At 44.0% G+C, this 16320-nt stretch overlaps 1 protein-coding gene across 2 annotated transcripts in view; it reads right to left on the reverse strand.

Annotated features, from left to right (window-relative positions):
- The window catches only part of GLDN (gliomedin), a 34973-nt gene that overhangs the window by 7385 nt on the left and 11268 nt on the right, over positions 1-16320 (reverse strand). For both annotated transcript variants that reach the window (XM_067555825.1, XM_067555824.1), the window contains 5 exons: positions 13749-13904; positions 12294-12413; positions 4498-4581; positions 4281-4406; positions 2949-3099 (listed from right to left, as the gene is read on the reverse strand). In XM_067555825.1, the coding sequence (XP_067411926.1) occupies positions 2949-3099; positions 4281-4406; positions 4498-4581; positions 12294-12413; positions 13749-13904 (637 nt within the window). The remainder of the gene's footprint in view (positions 1-2948; positions 3100-4280; positions 4407-4497; positions 4582-12293; positions 12414-13748; positions 13905-16320) is intronic.

Here is a 16320-nt window from a genome sequence, read left to right on the forward strand (position 1 = left end):
AGAGGATACTCAGCTACTACTCAGGCACAGTTTTAGTTCATATTTAATGAATGACTGATGCAGTGTTGTGGTGAGTATAGAGAGAGTGTGCTTTTATTCTTTGGATTAATACATTCACATAATAGGAGCCTGTTGAATGGGCTGGCTTTTACTTCACTGTGCCACCCACCCCGTCTCCCCAGTGCACAGGAGGAAAGCACATTCAACACAAGAACCTGCAGCAGCTCCACGAGCTCTAAGGGAGAGAGGCAGGCCCATTTGTAACGAAGGCAGCTCAGGCCCACAACTTGCCTTAACAATCAACAAAATACTGGAGGGAGCAAAGGTATTTCCTAGGGGGGATGGGAGTTGGCAGCACAAATTAGAAAATGCTGGTCCTAAGCATAACTGGCCAGATGATTTCCCCTCTGCTCCTGAAAGCGAGGACATAGACTCATAGACTTTAAAACCAGAAGGGTCCATCCTGATCATTTAGTCTGACTTCCTGCACATTGCAGGCCGCAGAACCTCCCCCACCCAGCACGTCGATCTGGAGTGGAGGTGCAGTACTGCTTCTGCAGCTCCACTAATGGGAGAGCCCCACAGAGCAGGAGAGGGCTTCATGGATGCTGAGCCAGTCAACATCAACTTACTCTCCTCCTCTGTGTAAGCAGCCTTACCGCTGGGGCAGGGTGGAAGGGAACAGTGGCAGTGGGAAGCTTCAGGGAAGCACAGCTCCTGTAGGAGCTGTGTATCCATAGAGGGCTAGAGGAGATACAAAGCATATGAAAGCAACCAGCCTCTACTGATCTAAGATACATGCATTCTGGGGCTGAGCCTCTGCCCTTCCCTGCCTCCTTCCTGCCCACTACCCACACAGCATGATGAATGAAAACCTTCGTGTTTTTCCTTGCTGGGAGTGATCTACTCTAGAGTTACCCAATATAACGAGGATAATTCCTTAACTCACCACCGCCACCAGCTGCTTTGAGTACGACACAGTGCACTATTTCACTAGTGTGACAGAAGGAAGATCGTGCTGGAGATACAAAGCATTCTCACTAAAGGAGATCTGCCCATGGAAAAGGCTGCCAGAGGAGATCAGACAAATCCAGCTCCGACAACTTTTGGAAATGCTGTAAACACCTCGTTTTTTGACAAAGTCTTTCCAACGAAGCAACATTCAAAACATTAACCAGTTAGTTTTATGTAAAGGGCTGAGTTTAGGAGGAGCTATCACTCACCCAAGCAGAACTTTCTATATCCCAGAAGGGAGACGTGCTAGAGACTCTATGAAGTCCCATAAGGACTTTTCCGTTGCCAATCTATTCTGCATGGAAGTAGAATTTCTGCGAGAGTTATTAATAACTGAAAAGGGGGGTTGAGAATAGAAAGGGCATTTCTTAGCAAAAGGTGCCCTATTGTATTGCAGTGTTGAGATAAGCCAAGCTGGTTTAACAGAATCTGAGAACATTTAAGGTGCAAGGAACTGGAAATGATTTTGGTAGAACAAACAATGCATGATCCCAGAAACCTGCTCACATTCTTTTCTCACTGCATCCTTTTGGGTGCCAGAGATGCACACCTGCCTCGGGAGAAACTTCAAAGCATGATGGTGTTCTTGGCTCAGACATCAGAGACTCATACGGCAATTTGAAAGCAGTTGGAATCTTGAACTTGTCCTTGAAGTGCATTTGCTTGGCTCTTCCCACAAGGCTGAGTTTTGGTTTTGATTAGCACTGTCTGCCTGACTCCTCAGTAAAAGCTAGCAAGACACAGATGTGCTGGCATGAGCTCCCGGGTTCAGATCCAGCAGAGACAGGGTGGGAAAGCCATAGGAACGTTCTAATTATGTGCAGTCATGTTGTGATGTCGGCACTCTACAAAGCTTGCTGGCTCCCCATGCTGCCTTGTAATCATCCGATGCCTGAATATTGGTATATGGCAGTCCATGCACAGCACAAGTTAGAGATCACCACTGGTAGCACTAGACTACAAGTGACTCTGTGACTGAGCTACTGCAGAGCAATACACACAAGCCCGGCATGCCAAGACACTCCTGTGCAGAAGGGAAGTTCCACAGTGTGACCCTACCTTTCATAACGTGATTGCCATGATCCAGGGTGGTGGTTGAAACAGCAGATAATAAACCCAGTGGGCTGAACTTTCTCGGTGTCAGCTGTGTGGCAAGGGGAGGCTCTAAGCCACTTTTTCACTTCCCCCAGTCCTGGGGCTGAACCAGTCCCTAGTATAAGGTAGGGCTTCTGTACAATTGCTCTAATTACACTGCTGGAAGAGTTTTCTAGGGACCATTCCATTGGCCCAGGATCACCAGAGCACACTGCACTCTGGCTCTACCCTCCACACATAGCTTTGATACCTTTTGGCACCGCTGAGACAGAAGGGAATTCCCCGGGGATGAAGATCTAGCTCAAAATAGTTCATGTTTGTAAAGACTGATTCATTTCCTTGCTTTCTTCCTCATGCTTTTTTCAGTGCCCCAAACCCGCAATTGGACCCACCCACTTATAGCCCCATTAACTTCAGTGGGATTCCACCCGGAGCAGGGGTCCAACGGCAGGATCAGGGCCTACATTTGTCAGAACATTACAAGTTAGAAGATGTGAGCCGATTCTCCTGTGGCACATAGTGGGCTCCACCTCTGCATTTGTGGACCATTTCTAGTAGCAGCTAATGGAGAACTAGTTATCCACTGAGTTAGATACCACTATCTATTCCCCTGCCCTTCCTGCCCACCCTCTCTTTCCACCCCGAACCCCAAAACAAATCAAATATTCTACAGAATATGTAGAAAAGATAACAGTATATATTACCGAAAATGTTGGGGGCTTTCCCATTGAAGTTCATCTCTGCCCTTTTAATTTCCATTCATGTTCCTGCTCTCATTACATCTTGTGCCTTCCACCCAGGAGAATGAAAAGCTGCCATCAGGCTAATCTTTGACTTACTTCACAATGGTACTGGCTCCTCCTTTTTGATAGTACAGACAGTTGTTATATATTGCATGGCCACATCCATAAAAGATCCCCTTGAGGTCAATGATCTTGTAGCTGTCATTCAGCAATGCATTTGCATTCTCATATTCTTTTATGACGTTTCCTTAAGGGAGGGAAAACATGGAAGGAAACCACTCAGTTGGTTTACTGAACTACCTCACATCTCTACGCTCCTCCAGATACAATTCTATCAGAATCAAGTTCCTGCCAATCATATCCACATTTTTTTTTAACATTTCTCAGAGTGCTGGAACACAAAAACCAAGAGACAAGACTCTATCTAAGCCCAAATTATTGTGTTTATAGTTCAACATTTGTATTGTGGTAGCACCTAGATTCGCCAGTTGGGGAATGGGACCCAGGACACCCAAAATCCGGCCCATTTCCATGCTTTTCCTGCTGTCTCTCACTCTTCCCCCCCCCCCATTTTTTTTTTTAAACCCTTAAACTTGTGAGCCATAATTTAGGAAACCGAAGTCACTAGGAAATGGTAGGACTAATGTGAAAATGAACATAAATAAGATGTTAAAATTAAGAAAACTTGCCCCTGAAACTGTTTTGACAGAAAATTGGATTTTCAAATGAAGGAATTTTTTTGCAAAAAGTGTCTGCTTTCCACAGAAAATTTAGATTTTTCTGGTCAGCTGAAAATGTTTGGTTTTTAGCCAAAAATTTTCAGTTTTCTAATGAAAAGTTGAAATTTTACACAGAAACCTACGCTGGTTAACAACCAACGCTAGTTAACACCTTCCCTAAGGCACCAAGAGATATGTCCAGATATATCATTAAAGCTGATGACGTTTCAAATAAATGTGACTGAGACCCTGGAAAAACTGAGGTCTCGCTCCATTTACATTGATTTAAGTTTGTTGCTATTCTTCCTGAACTCTTCTGTTGGCTAAGGCAGGGTCACATGACTTTGTGAGTCAAAGTAGAGAAGTAACAGCAGAAGGTCATTGATGCTATGGGATGTTTAAGGCATAAAGGCCTTTTAAAAGATTATAATAATAAATTATTACGCAGACAACCTGGACTGTTCCAGTTCAAGTTTATAAGAAGAATAAATGATGCTACTTGGGTTTACAAATAACCTCCACTGTGCAATACTTTCCTTGGCTTTTCAACCTGTTGGGCAACAGTCCTCCCCACTAAAGCTCATTTTCCCTCAGTACGGTATTTTATATGCTATATTTCTAGACAATACTGATTCGGCTGAAAGAAATTAAAAAAGCAAAATAGGATCAACCTATGAATCCATCCAATTTGCAATTATATCTAGGATACCTGAAAAATGCATCGTAAGCCAAATTCTTTCATCACTTTTATTTGCAGGTTCCATCATCCACGTTCCAAAAGTTTGCTGTATCTTACCCATCTGCGTGGGACTTCCTATTGATTTAATGATGCATTCTAATAGCGAAGAGAAAAACAAATATGCGTCATCCCCGGCCTCGGCAAGTAAACAGGAGACTAATAATGCATCATATTTAGAATAAGTTACCAGCTTTTTTTGGATGGTAGCCGTTGATTTTCTCATCAGCTTTTCCTATCAGCGTGTCATCATTTGGTATGGCACATGTCTCACCTAAAATTGGGAGACAGAAAACAATACCACTGAATATGTTTGACAGATCTGGGGCACATGGTCAGTTGGTGTAAACTGCTCCACTGAAGTTCCTGGACTGTGACAATTTATACCAGCTGAGGATCTGCCCCTGTGTTTCTGATTTTTCAAGATTTCTTACAAGCAAAAAACCCCACATTTGGAATATGAAATACTGATCATTCAGTTTAATACTAACATCCAACATTGTAGCATGTGCATTTGTCACTAGTTAAGGTTGTGTAAAAATTCAAAATTGCATCTTATAAAGTTGGCTATAAAGATAAGGTTAGGGATAAAAACACTAGTATATGCTGATTCCTGTTTGACTTCCATGTTTATCACACTTTAAAACAATAATTCTTGCTTTCTTTAAACGAAAAATATAGGTTAACTAGATTCAACTTTTTGCATTTGTCTAATAAAAATACAAATACGTGGCTAGTAATGCATCCAATAAGACAGGCACAGAGGCCAGAGAGGGGGAAGGTCTTCTCTCCCCACTACTGCAATATAAAAAGCAATCCTGTGCACACACACACACCTTTCCACAGATTTCAATTTGCCCCAGTATGGTATACCGTCCCTCGGCATATGTGTGCAAAGCTGCAGTCAGAACTTTATACTTCCACAACACTCATACCTGATGGAGCAACATTTTATATGCAATCTCTCCCTTTTACAAAGGAGAAAGTCTTCCCCAGCCTTCGTGGGAGCAAAGAGTCAAAGGGCCTGTCTGCACCAGGCTTTAGTCCACACCAGAGGGGTGTAAATTTTCATCTCTGCTAGCGTGTCGTCCACTAACTGCCCCATGCGGACCCTGCTGGCACACATTAAAAGGTCCCTAGTGCGCACGAACATCGTACTAATTGAAACAGGTTTACATTAACACACACTAGGGAACTTTTAGTGCACACCAACGTGGCCAGTTAAAGTGCAACACACTAGTGCGGACTAAAATGTACACCTTCCTGCCGCGGACTAAAGCACCATGTAGACAAACCCAAAGAGAATCCCAAACTCTGTTCCTCCACAAGGAATTATATCTTGCTGACAATAGGCTAGTGTCATGAGAAGCAGCACAATCTAGCAGGCTGAGCATAGGACTGGAGCTAGGAATCCATGAGTTCTAATCCTGTTTCTGCTACTGGCTCACGTGATGGCCTTGTCTAAGTTATTTGGCTTCTCTATAACTGTCCCAAGAAGAAGCCATGAAGCTTGCACAAGACAGAAAGTGGTGGAAAGACTTCACTCAGTCCCATTACTGCTGCTGAGCTGACAGATGGGAATCAAAGAACAAGATAATGGTCTCTTACTTTCCTCATGGAGGGGATATGTCTTGATGTGTTTGAAGATATATAATTTTGAGCCAGTTCCTACAGCATTTGTTTTTATTGATTGGTCTCTGTGAGCCAGATGTGCCCCTCCTGAGGAAAATCTCTGGATGTGGAGTGAAAGGGAATAGGATGAAGAAGAAGGTTTGATTCTACCCCCTACAGAAGAAGCAGAGGATTCAACTTCTAAAACCTTCACACTCCACCTTTCCATCTCCCTAAGAGCTATGCAGTGAAATATACAATTTGCACTTACAGGGGAACCCATTTAAGTGTTCACAAACACTGCAGCCTTTATTCCCTTCTGTTACCCTTTGTACTCTTTTGTTATATGAAGGGTGGGCAGGTTTTGTTTTCCTCCTTAAAGTTTTCAGCCTATCAGTCACTTTTGAGACTATGTAATTTTGTTAAACAACAGAAATGTAAATGCCTTGCTGTGAGTTGCTAGGGAGCATGTGCGGCTTGCTTTCTTAACACATGGCAGATGAGGTGGCAGGCAGCTGTCCCACATGTCCTTTGACATGATGAAGAATGTTTGTTTAGGAACTAGAGGCTGCTAAACAGACTGAAAGTCACATGTAAAACACCAACAAACCACAAGAGGGGGGTATCCTCAGCATGCCCAGTCCCACTCCTGCCTTTCATGACAGTCCCTTGGTACTCTACTTCTGCACACCACAGCATAGCTCAGTGCTGACAGAACGCAGCTCAGCCATCTGACACTGCTGCTTTTGGTTTTTTTAACTGTAAATTCTTAGGCTCCTTTTCGAATTCCCCAAAAGCCTCAGCTTGCCTTTTCCGCAGCAATTTATGACCCATTTTTGATTCACTTACAGAGAGCCCTTCCAATGAACAGTTCCCAGTTCTGTTTTTACTTTAGCGTGGCTGCGGGTAACCCGAGCTCACTGTAATGCCATCCTCCCAACCCACGCCATCCCGCTGAGCTGTTTTGTCAACTCATTTTATCCTCTGTGATGTGTCAGTTGCAAATGTAATGCCGACAGACCCCGTTAGTCAGCAGGTGGGATTGAACCGGGAACCTTTGTGGCTTCATGTATGAGTAAAGATAAGATTGTGTCATGGAGGTCACGGAACCCGTGACTTCCTGTGACCTCTGTGACAATTTCTGCTTCAGCCTGGGGGGGGGGCTCAAGGCAAGAGCTGGCAGCTCCTCACACTTGTGGGCAGCGGAAAGGGGAGACCAGGAACTCCGAACTGCAGCCAGCAGCGGGGAACCCCTGAGCTCCCTGCTGTCGTGGATGGCGAAGAGGGGGGTCCCCTCTTGGGAGTGGCCAAGGATCCCATCTGTGGGTGGCCACTGCGGGTGGCCAAGGATCCCAGCTGCCGCAGGGGGCCTCCGGAGCTCCGGGTCCCAATGGGCAGTTGGGGGTCTGCAGACCTAGATCTCCCAGCCCTGGCCCCCAGCTTCTGCAGGCAATGAAGGGGACCCTGCCCCGCTGCTCTGATCCCACCCCTCACCCCCAGTCAGCTCCATTTTGCCATATAGGTTTTTTTTAGTAAAAATCAGGAAGAGGTCACAGCTTCTGTGAATTTCTGTTTATTGTCCGTGACCTCTCCCCGACTTTTACTAAAATCTTAACCTTATGTATGAGCCTCTAATGCATGAGCTAAAAGCCACAGGGGGACAGAGCACCGCACCAAGGAGGCATGGACTACACAAGCTCTTTGGAATAGGGACTGTCCTTCTTGGTAGGCGTCCATACAGTACCCTAGTAATCCTTATATAGCCCCTTTCATCCAATGATCTTGTAGTACTGTATCAAAAAGAGGCACTTGTGTTATCTCCACTTTACACATGGAAGAAGGCCAGAGGTTCAGTGACTTGCTCAATGTCATACAGCAAGTCAATGGAAAAGTGAGACTAGAACAGCTCCGTCTCCTACCCTACCATATTAGCCATGACATCACAACACCTCAGCCTCCTCCTTGGCTTGAATATTCTAATAAATATTCTAAATATTCTAATAAAGAGTTTTAATATTTTAATATATGTTTGTCTTTCCTGAACCCTTGGCAAGAAGCAAAAATGGCTAGTTTTGAATAATATTGTCAGTCACTGTAAGCCAGCTCCTAGAATTTGATCATCTTTTGAAATTCTCTCAGCAAAAGCTTTGCAGAGCTAAGAAATTATAACCCTGAAGTTTATGCTTCCCAGACTAATTCTAATTAACATAGTTAACTCTATTAGCAGCTCTCCTAGACGACGGTTTATCAGTCAAGGACCAGGTCAGTGTTCCTGATGAAGTTGAGTGCAGTATTTGGGTTTGAGAATATTTGTGATATTATCCATGAACTTTTAGCTGAAAGAAAATGAAAGCCGCTAAGACTAAAAGATATTCGTCACTTTGAGATAAACCACAGCCTGAGAATCTGTCATTTGGAATTTTCATTGCTTACCTCGTTCAAAAAAGATTAGCACCCTGTATATTCTGACAATAAAATATTCTGTCTGAGGTTAATGGAGTTTATATGACACTAAAACCACTGGTTTTGGGGTGGGAGGGGGAGTGTTGCGTGTTGGATGTGGTTTTTTTAAACTGCTAATGACAGCAATACTATTAATACAAAACATACTCAAAAATGCATTCCCTAATTAGTTACTGTCTCTTTCTGAGGAAATCAAGTTTCCTTTATTAACTTTCAAAATATTAGCAAACTATATCCTTTTCAGTATTTGTGTTAGCATCTTAATTTCTAGTTGTCTTTTTCTAGTTCCTTTTTGGGAAACTAAATGTAACAAGTCAGTTTAGTTAGTTGAACTGTTAAGTTAGCACATACATATGTTTACAAGACAGATATGCTGGTAGGGCCAAAACAACCTCAGTTTCGAGGTAAGGGACCTCTGGACAACCAGTGACAACATGAGCTGTTTTGCAAAATTGGTCAGAACTATCAATGTTTTACTAGAAACACTGTATGTATTAAAAGACAGCAGTTTCTCTAAAATTGCAAAAGTGTATTCATATTGCACTAACAAAAACAAGAAAGAGAATCCGTCATTATGGTGTCAAGAGTTACAGAGAAAAGTAAAGCCTATACTGGATACAATGCCCAATTAACCTGTGGAACTCATAGCCTTGGTTCACAGGAGGTGTCAGTAAGGCTGATATTGCTAATGGCTGTTAATATCCACGTCCCCAGCTATCTTCCTCTTGCTAGATAGACTGTATGCTAGACACAGCAGACAAAGCAAGGTAAAGGGCTACAGTAGCTGAAACGGTACCAGATGAAACTGAGAGCATTACTCCAACAACAACCATCAAGAGTTCTGCCTTGAATGCTAAAAAAGCACCATGCTCCCACTGCAACACTAATTACTAGACTGTGAAATCCAGTATTAATGGTGAGGAAATTCTGAGCAACACACTCCCTTTCTGTGCCTCAATTTGGGCATCCAAAAATTGAAATAGCTAAAATCAATAGTCACTTTTGAAAACTTTCATCCCTCAAAACACCACCACCCAGTATTTAGACAGTGTTCATGTTTTCAAAGGCCTGGACAAAAGTTAAATACATAGAAGAGAAACAGCAAATGCTAATATTCAGTAAAACACCTCAGACCTCTTAAAAGCCATCCCCTTCCTAAATATACAAATAGAAGAAACTCAAATATATCCAGAAAGAGCGTTTAAAAATCAAGCACAAAAACATCCCAAGCACAGAAGGATGCATTTATTTTAGCTGAGCAATAATAGATATCAACACATTCTTTCATAACATGTTGACATCAACCCTTCCTTCCCACAAAAGTGCTTAGCTGAAAATACTGATATCTTATTCCTGCATCGAACTGTGGTAGGGTAGCAAGATGCTCAGCACACTATAACTGTCACCATTTTTACAAAATACTCCTGCTGGGTAGAAAGCAAGTTGTTTACTGCTAGTCTTCTGGTGGAGAAGAGGATAAATGGAAGAATGCTAATTGAGATGACCCTACTCAACTTAGCAAAGAGGAACTTTTCCAGAGATTTAAAAATACTTCAGCTCTGAGGCATAATGTCAATCTATTTTAATTGAGAAAAGGGTATCTTAGAAAATATGGATAAATGCTTTGTTTACTGTAGGCTGCTGTGACTAAGAGTGCTTCCTGTAAATGACCAGGAGAACAACAATGGCCAAGAGTGTATTACATAAAAGAACAGCAGGAAGTACCATTGTCACATATTTGTAATTTATACACTGCCTTTTGAAGCTTTACAAACTATGGGTGACGTCCTCACTCCCTTGAGTCCCTGTATATTGGGTAAAAGTCTGGGGTACTGTAAAGGGGCCCTAAAAGCCCCATTTCTGGTGTGGGGAGGATTTCCCTAGTGCAGGCACTGTGGATGACAGCTGTGAGGCTGCCTTTTGAGGACCCCCTCACAAGCTCTGGCAGAGGGGGCAAGCCAGATGTGGGCCTGAGGGCTGGAGCGGTGTGTCAGGGTGGGGTTGCAGCAGACAGCAATGTCATGATTCTGATTGCGTTGTGGCCAATAGAGCTACTCTGGGAAGGCTGTTGCCTGGGAAGGGAGGAAGGATGGTTCTGTGGCTTGGGTGTTAGCCTAGCACGGGGGAAATGCAGATTCAGTTCCCTGCTCTGCTACAGACTTTCAGTGTGACCTTGGGCAAGTCACTTAGTCTATCTATGCCTCAGTTTCCCATCTGTAAAATGGGAACAGTAATCCTTCCTTACTTCATAAGGTTGTTGTATGTTTAAATACTCCAAAGATTTGTGAGGCACTTAGATACTCTGGGAATAGGGGCCACAGATGTAACTTCAAGATAACTTGGACAGGCCCCCAGAACTGTCTAAGTAATGCCAAGGGGTTCGGTAGCCCAGGATCAGGAGGGTGCAAAGGACGTTTAAAGCCACAACACCTAGCACTCCTTGCTCCTGGGCTGGGAGTTCCATGCCGTAACTCTAAAGTGCAGCACAGAATCTCATCTCAAGGGCCAAATCCAGGGACACTCTTTGTGCCCAGAGGAGGCTTAAAAGCTCAAGACTCACTACACAGGTGGGAAACAGCAACTGAGCCCCTCACCAGGAAAACTGCTCCCGGCAGACATTTCAGTGCAGTTGTTACAGATGAATTATTTTTCAGTCATCGCTGATTTTGGAGGTCTCCGCTTTTTGATGGGACACGTTGGACCTGATTTTCAGCAGTGCTGAGCATCCAGAACGCAAACTGGATTCAGTGGGATCTGCAGGTGCCCTGGCCCTCTGAAAATCAGGCCAGAGGGATCTCAAGTTGGACACCCAAAAATGGAGGCACCCCAAACCAATGGCCATTTTCACAAATGTCGGCTTAGTGACTTGCCTGGGCTACACTGTGCGTCATCCATGGGCTACCAATCAGGAGACTTGGTTTTATATGCTGGTTCTGACAATCATTTGCCGTGTGATATTTGGCTAACCACCCATCTCAGCTGAACCTAAGTTTTCCTAGCTGTACAATGGAATCAATGATATTTCCCCAAAGTAACTACAAAATGAGATCAGTGATATCTCCCAGGGGTGCACAAGGCCTACCTAAATAATATCTTTAAAGTATTTTTATGAGCAGTGACCAGCAAAGGTGGAAACAGAACTCAGTAGTTCCTGGCTCCAGGCCCCATGTTCATTTCTTTTGGACATGCAGTCTTCGAGGGTGATACTACCTTCTTCTTCTCCTCCAGCATCGAAAGGCCTTGCAAGTCCAACTCAGTTCAGCAGCTGACTAGGCAGTTCACTACACAGTTAATATATGCACCCATACACAAGCCACACAAATATTTAAGACTGGCTCTTAAAAGCCAACCAACAGTTTAGCTAAATTTTGTAAAAAAAAAACTTAAAAAAAAAATGTAAAACATTTGCAAATGTTTACTGTTTTTTCACTCAGCTTTACTCAGAACCTTTCTTTCTCAGAACACACACTATTGATATATCACATGTAGCATTTTAAGGGTAAAGTCTGTGCTGTTTTTGAGCTACCCCCTTTGGACAAACATGGGAACTACTTTCCATCCTCCCCCCTCAGGGGGTTAACTCTTGAATCTCCATCCTCTCATAACGCCGAGATTTCACTTACTTTCCAACCTTAGTGCATCCAGCAGAGAACCCCACATGGAAACGTGTAACCCCACAGCCAGAAAGGAGTGAGTGTGAGAAAGCAGGGGGTTGTAACAGAGACTGCTTGCAGCCTCAACTTTGAAGCATATGCTTAACTTTAGTATGTGAGTAGTCTCACTGGGGCTAGTGGAATAAAGAGCACGCCTAAGTGCTTAGTGGGAATGGAGCCCGACAACAGGGATAACCCTGCACCTGATACAAAGGAAAGAATGAGAATAGTGGAGGATACTCCAGAAATTGACACTGACCTGTGCACTTGCTGCTGTACATGTTCTCCTGAACTTGGGATTTTGCTTTGCGTTTCCCTGGGGGCCCTGGAGGACCTTGTGGCCCTGGGGGCCCAGGTGGCCCCGGCTCACCTTTTGCACCTAGGTAGAAAGCAGAGCAGAAGATTAGTTTCTGCAGTTGAATGGGCCTCCTCTCAGCAGGGGGCACTGTATGCATTGGATCTGATGGATTGAGAGAAGCTGGCAGGAACTTCCAAAATAGCTTTTCAGTCTTTTCTATCCAAGGGATGTTTTTCTACCCAAGGGATGCACCCCCCGAGTGGAGCCTTCCAGGATCTCAGAGAATTATGAGGAATCAGGGCCTGATTTTCAGTGCCCAACAATCTTGCAAAGCATTTACAAAGTTCCTACCCCGGCCTGGAAACTACTCCACTTCAGCAGGCATAGAGATGGTTGGAGTTCCATAGAGCAATGATCCACTACAGGAGTAACTTGAACGCTTGTCAGTTTCCAGACAGAGACCTCTCCACATTTGTGTTTACAAGGGAGCAAATGGGAATGCATCAAACCATTTCAACTATTTGTTATCAGTATTCCCATTTTTCTTATGGTTTGCAGTGACAGAGTGGCGCCAGGTGTCCTGTCTGTTCTTGACAGACGTTGCTTTTAATTGCACCCCATTTTTTAAAGAAGCCTGGCGGTTGGCCCACTGTCACAAATAAAGTGGGTTTCCAGGTCCCTTCCATGTCAGGTGCACGGCAACAATGGAGAGAATGAAGAGAACACTGACATTTCATGTAAAGCAAGGCTGCCCCACGTTACTGTTTTCTGAGCTCTCACCATCAGAGGCAACAGCGCTATAATTTTAGGCAGAATTTATTTGTGGCTGCAAATGGGCCTCCCTCATGCATTCCTGGGTGGAAATCTGCCAATCATTTTCTAATAGGAAAAAACTGCACTGTGAGAAAGTAGGAGGAAATTTACCATGTGACAATACACTGAACAAGGATGAAATTCACACATTTCTCCACCCAAAGCCTGAGTAAAAAAGGCTTTTGTGGGGCACCTAACCCTATGGACAGTTCTGCCAGCCTGTTTCAAAACCCTCCTACAGGCTAGCCTACCCAGAGGTGGGATACAGCCCAGCCCTGCTGAGCACAGTGTTTGCAATCTCCCTGTGAACCCGTTTGCTATTCCTCCTGCAGCAAAACTGCTACAGTTCCTCTTTACTGAGACTCTTCTGCAGCTCCAGCAGGCAGGTGGGAATGTCACTGCAAGTGACATCAGTGTTTAAGATGAAGAAAGCATGAATGCAGTTACTGTAGCAATAGCCTGAAATACCACGGTAGTATGGCTGTAAGGGGTAGTGTGTGGCACTGGCCTGCAGAATGCCACAGCACTACTGAAGGGTAGTCTATTTTATTGTGTTGTATATTTCTGTCTTGCAGGGGAGATCTTAAGGGTGCTTTCTCCTACCTTCCGATATCACATCATTGTTTGCATCCCCTTTGTCACCCTTTGCTCCTCTTGAACCTTTTCCTCCTGGCATCCCGTCTTTGCCAGGTAAGCCCAGTTCACCAGGGTCTCCTTTTTCTCCTTTCTCTCCTTGATCGCCTTTTGGTCCCGGTAAACCTAGGCATGAGAAGCCTGTTAGCTATGACTGTGAATAAATACGTTTATAAGGCTGTCATTCCTAAAGTCAATTCAGCTTTCCCTCTGTTGTTTATTTTTTTAAACTCACATCATGTCTCATTTATGCAGTATCAGTCCAGTTGTTTATTCACTCTGAATTTCCTCAGGTTTGTGGCTTTGAGCCATTTCTTTATGATTTAACATAGTTTTGTAGCCAAATAACATACACTATCCATAAAACATGTTAGAGTATGTCATGTACAATGCATAAAGCACAAAGGCTACATTTTTCAGAGGTGTTCCCTAATATTGTATGCCTGGCTTCAGAGCCCTAGGGCCTGATTGTCTGAGGTGCTAAGCATCCACAGCACTCAATGACCTGAGCGTTTCTGGGTGAGGAGGGAGTGTTATATAAAAAAGGAAGTATTATTTTATCTTGAAGTTCAATAGCATAAGTTTGTTATCACTGGGGGGGAGAGGGACACCTCACTGACAAGAATCCACTCAGAACTAGAATATAACCCAGGAGTACTGACTTCTAGCTGTCTACTCTAGCCACTATTCCACAGCTCCTTCTTTCATCATTATTTTTAATACACATTTTCTAGATGTGCACACACACACACACACACACACACACAGAGCTTTGCTTTCATTCTTTTACTTTTCTTTGCTAGCCAGTCAATTAAGCCTTCCTGATCACTAACTTTTTTTCTAGTATTTAGGAAAACAATTTCTCCTTATGACTTCTTTTATCTCATAGATGCTGACCATGATTAGTAGGGCATTAAACAGTCATCTACATAACTCTGCTTGCCTTTCTTTTAAGGCAACACTGCACTCATTGTTGGCAGTATAATAACTTGTGCCAACAAAAACAAAACCTCTCCCTTTCCAGTAAAATTACCTTTATTGTGTTCTTAACACTTTATTTTTCTGACATCATGATAGAGCACAGTCTTCATGTTCGAGTAAGATCCTCGTGCTGCCTCCTCATCCTGCCTCCACACTGGCTACAAACATGATCTGTCTACGTACTTTATGCAGCTGATCACCATTGAGTAAAATATTCAACAACACGTTATATTGTTGAATCTTATGACTCCCAGAAAACTCATCAGCACATTTTGCAGTAAGGAAAAAAAAATGAACAAGATGGGTTTGTACAATTCATGTGCCAAAATTTTCTCCTGTCTGCTTCTCTTCCTCTTCCCCAACACATGAAGACCGTAGCATCCACAGAAGGGCTAATAACTGTTCCAGCACTGGAGATGTAAATGTATCAATGTGTCATTTGGAAATGGATCATGTGGGTTGGTGGCTTCTGAACATAAAGAACCTTGAGCTTTTTACATGTAACTCAACTACTTACTATGATTCAGTGAAACTGGGAATATACTTAGAGTTCCTGACTCCACTGAGTCAATAGTAAAAATACCATTGGATTCAATGGGGCCCAGATTTCACCTCTGGTTTCTAACTTGCAAAATGTGTTGAAAAGTGCTAAAATCTCAGCCCTGGAGATTAACGTTTTCTGCTTATTCACGAAACCGGTCCCGCACAGCAGTGGCAGTGCAAGCTTCCCCATACTTATCTGCCAACAGCCTCTAAGGCGTAGAGAAAGAAGGCACGTCAACCTCCATGCCCATTCAATCCCTGGCCACTTTGCTGAGACTGCCGCCCAGGAAGTCATTTGGTGCCCGCTCCCTTGGTCCTGTTTGTGAGTGAGACACATGGGCACTGAGGAATGCACCCCTGTCTGCTGTCACAGTTTTTAACTCCCACTCAAGTGTTGCCAGTCACATGCCTATGCTGCGAACTGAGATTAAAAAACAAAAACTGGTCTCTGAGCTGTAGAGACTGCTGCAGTGAGCGGGCAGGACGTGGGCTGATAACAGCCACTCTGAGTGTGCACGGCATGGTTTTCAGACACCTTTGACCCCACCATCCAGACTAGTGCCAAGTGCTCCTCGGCCATACCGGAGAATCAAGACCAGTGTGACTAGTGGTCACAGAAGATGACTGGGATTCTTGGGCTCTATTCCCAAGCTCCGCCACAACATTGATGTGACCTTGAGCAAGTCAGTTAGGGTTAGTCACAAAAGGACTCGTTGCCTAGTTGCCACATTAGGAGCCTAAACCCAGAATCAGGCCCCACTGTGATTCACAAAACCCCCACACAACTGCCACCAAACCATGTATGCAGCAAAAGTTCCTTGGTGCCTCTGTTTGTGCCTCTGCACATGCGCACCTGCTTCCTCACTCTAGGTGTGTGGATGGCTGAGCCCCAGCATGATGTAATTGGACCGGGGGAATACAGGCATTCCTCCACCTAACTCGCCTGCTCGGCCCAATCCGGTAAACGTGCTTGCCTGCTGGATCAGGCCCCCATCAGCAAGCTCACAGAAAACAGGTA

Source organism: Emydura macquarii, unplaced genomic scaffold (assembly GCF_026122565.2).
Source record: "Emydura macquarii macquarii isolate MOO-44397 ecotype Brisbane River unplaced genomic scaffold, CSIRO-AGI_Emac_v2 contig_1644, whole genome shotgun sequence".
In the NCBI taxonomy this organism is placed as follows: Eukaryota; Metazoa; Chordata; order Testudines; family Chelidae; genus Emydura; species Emydura macquarii.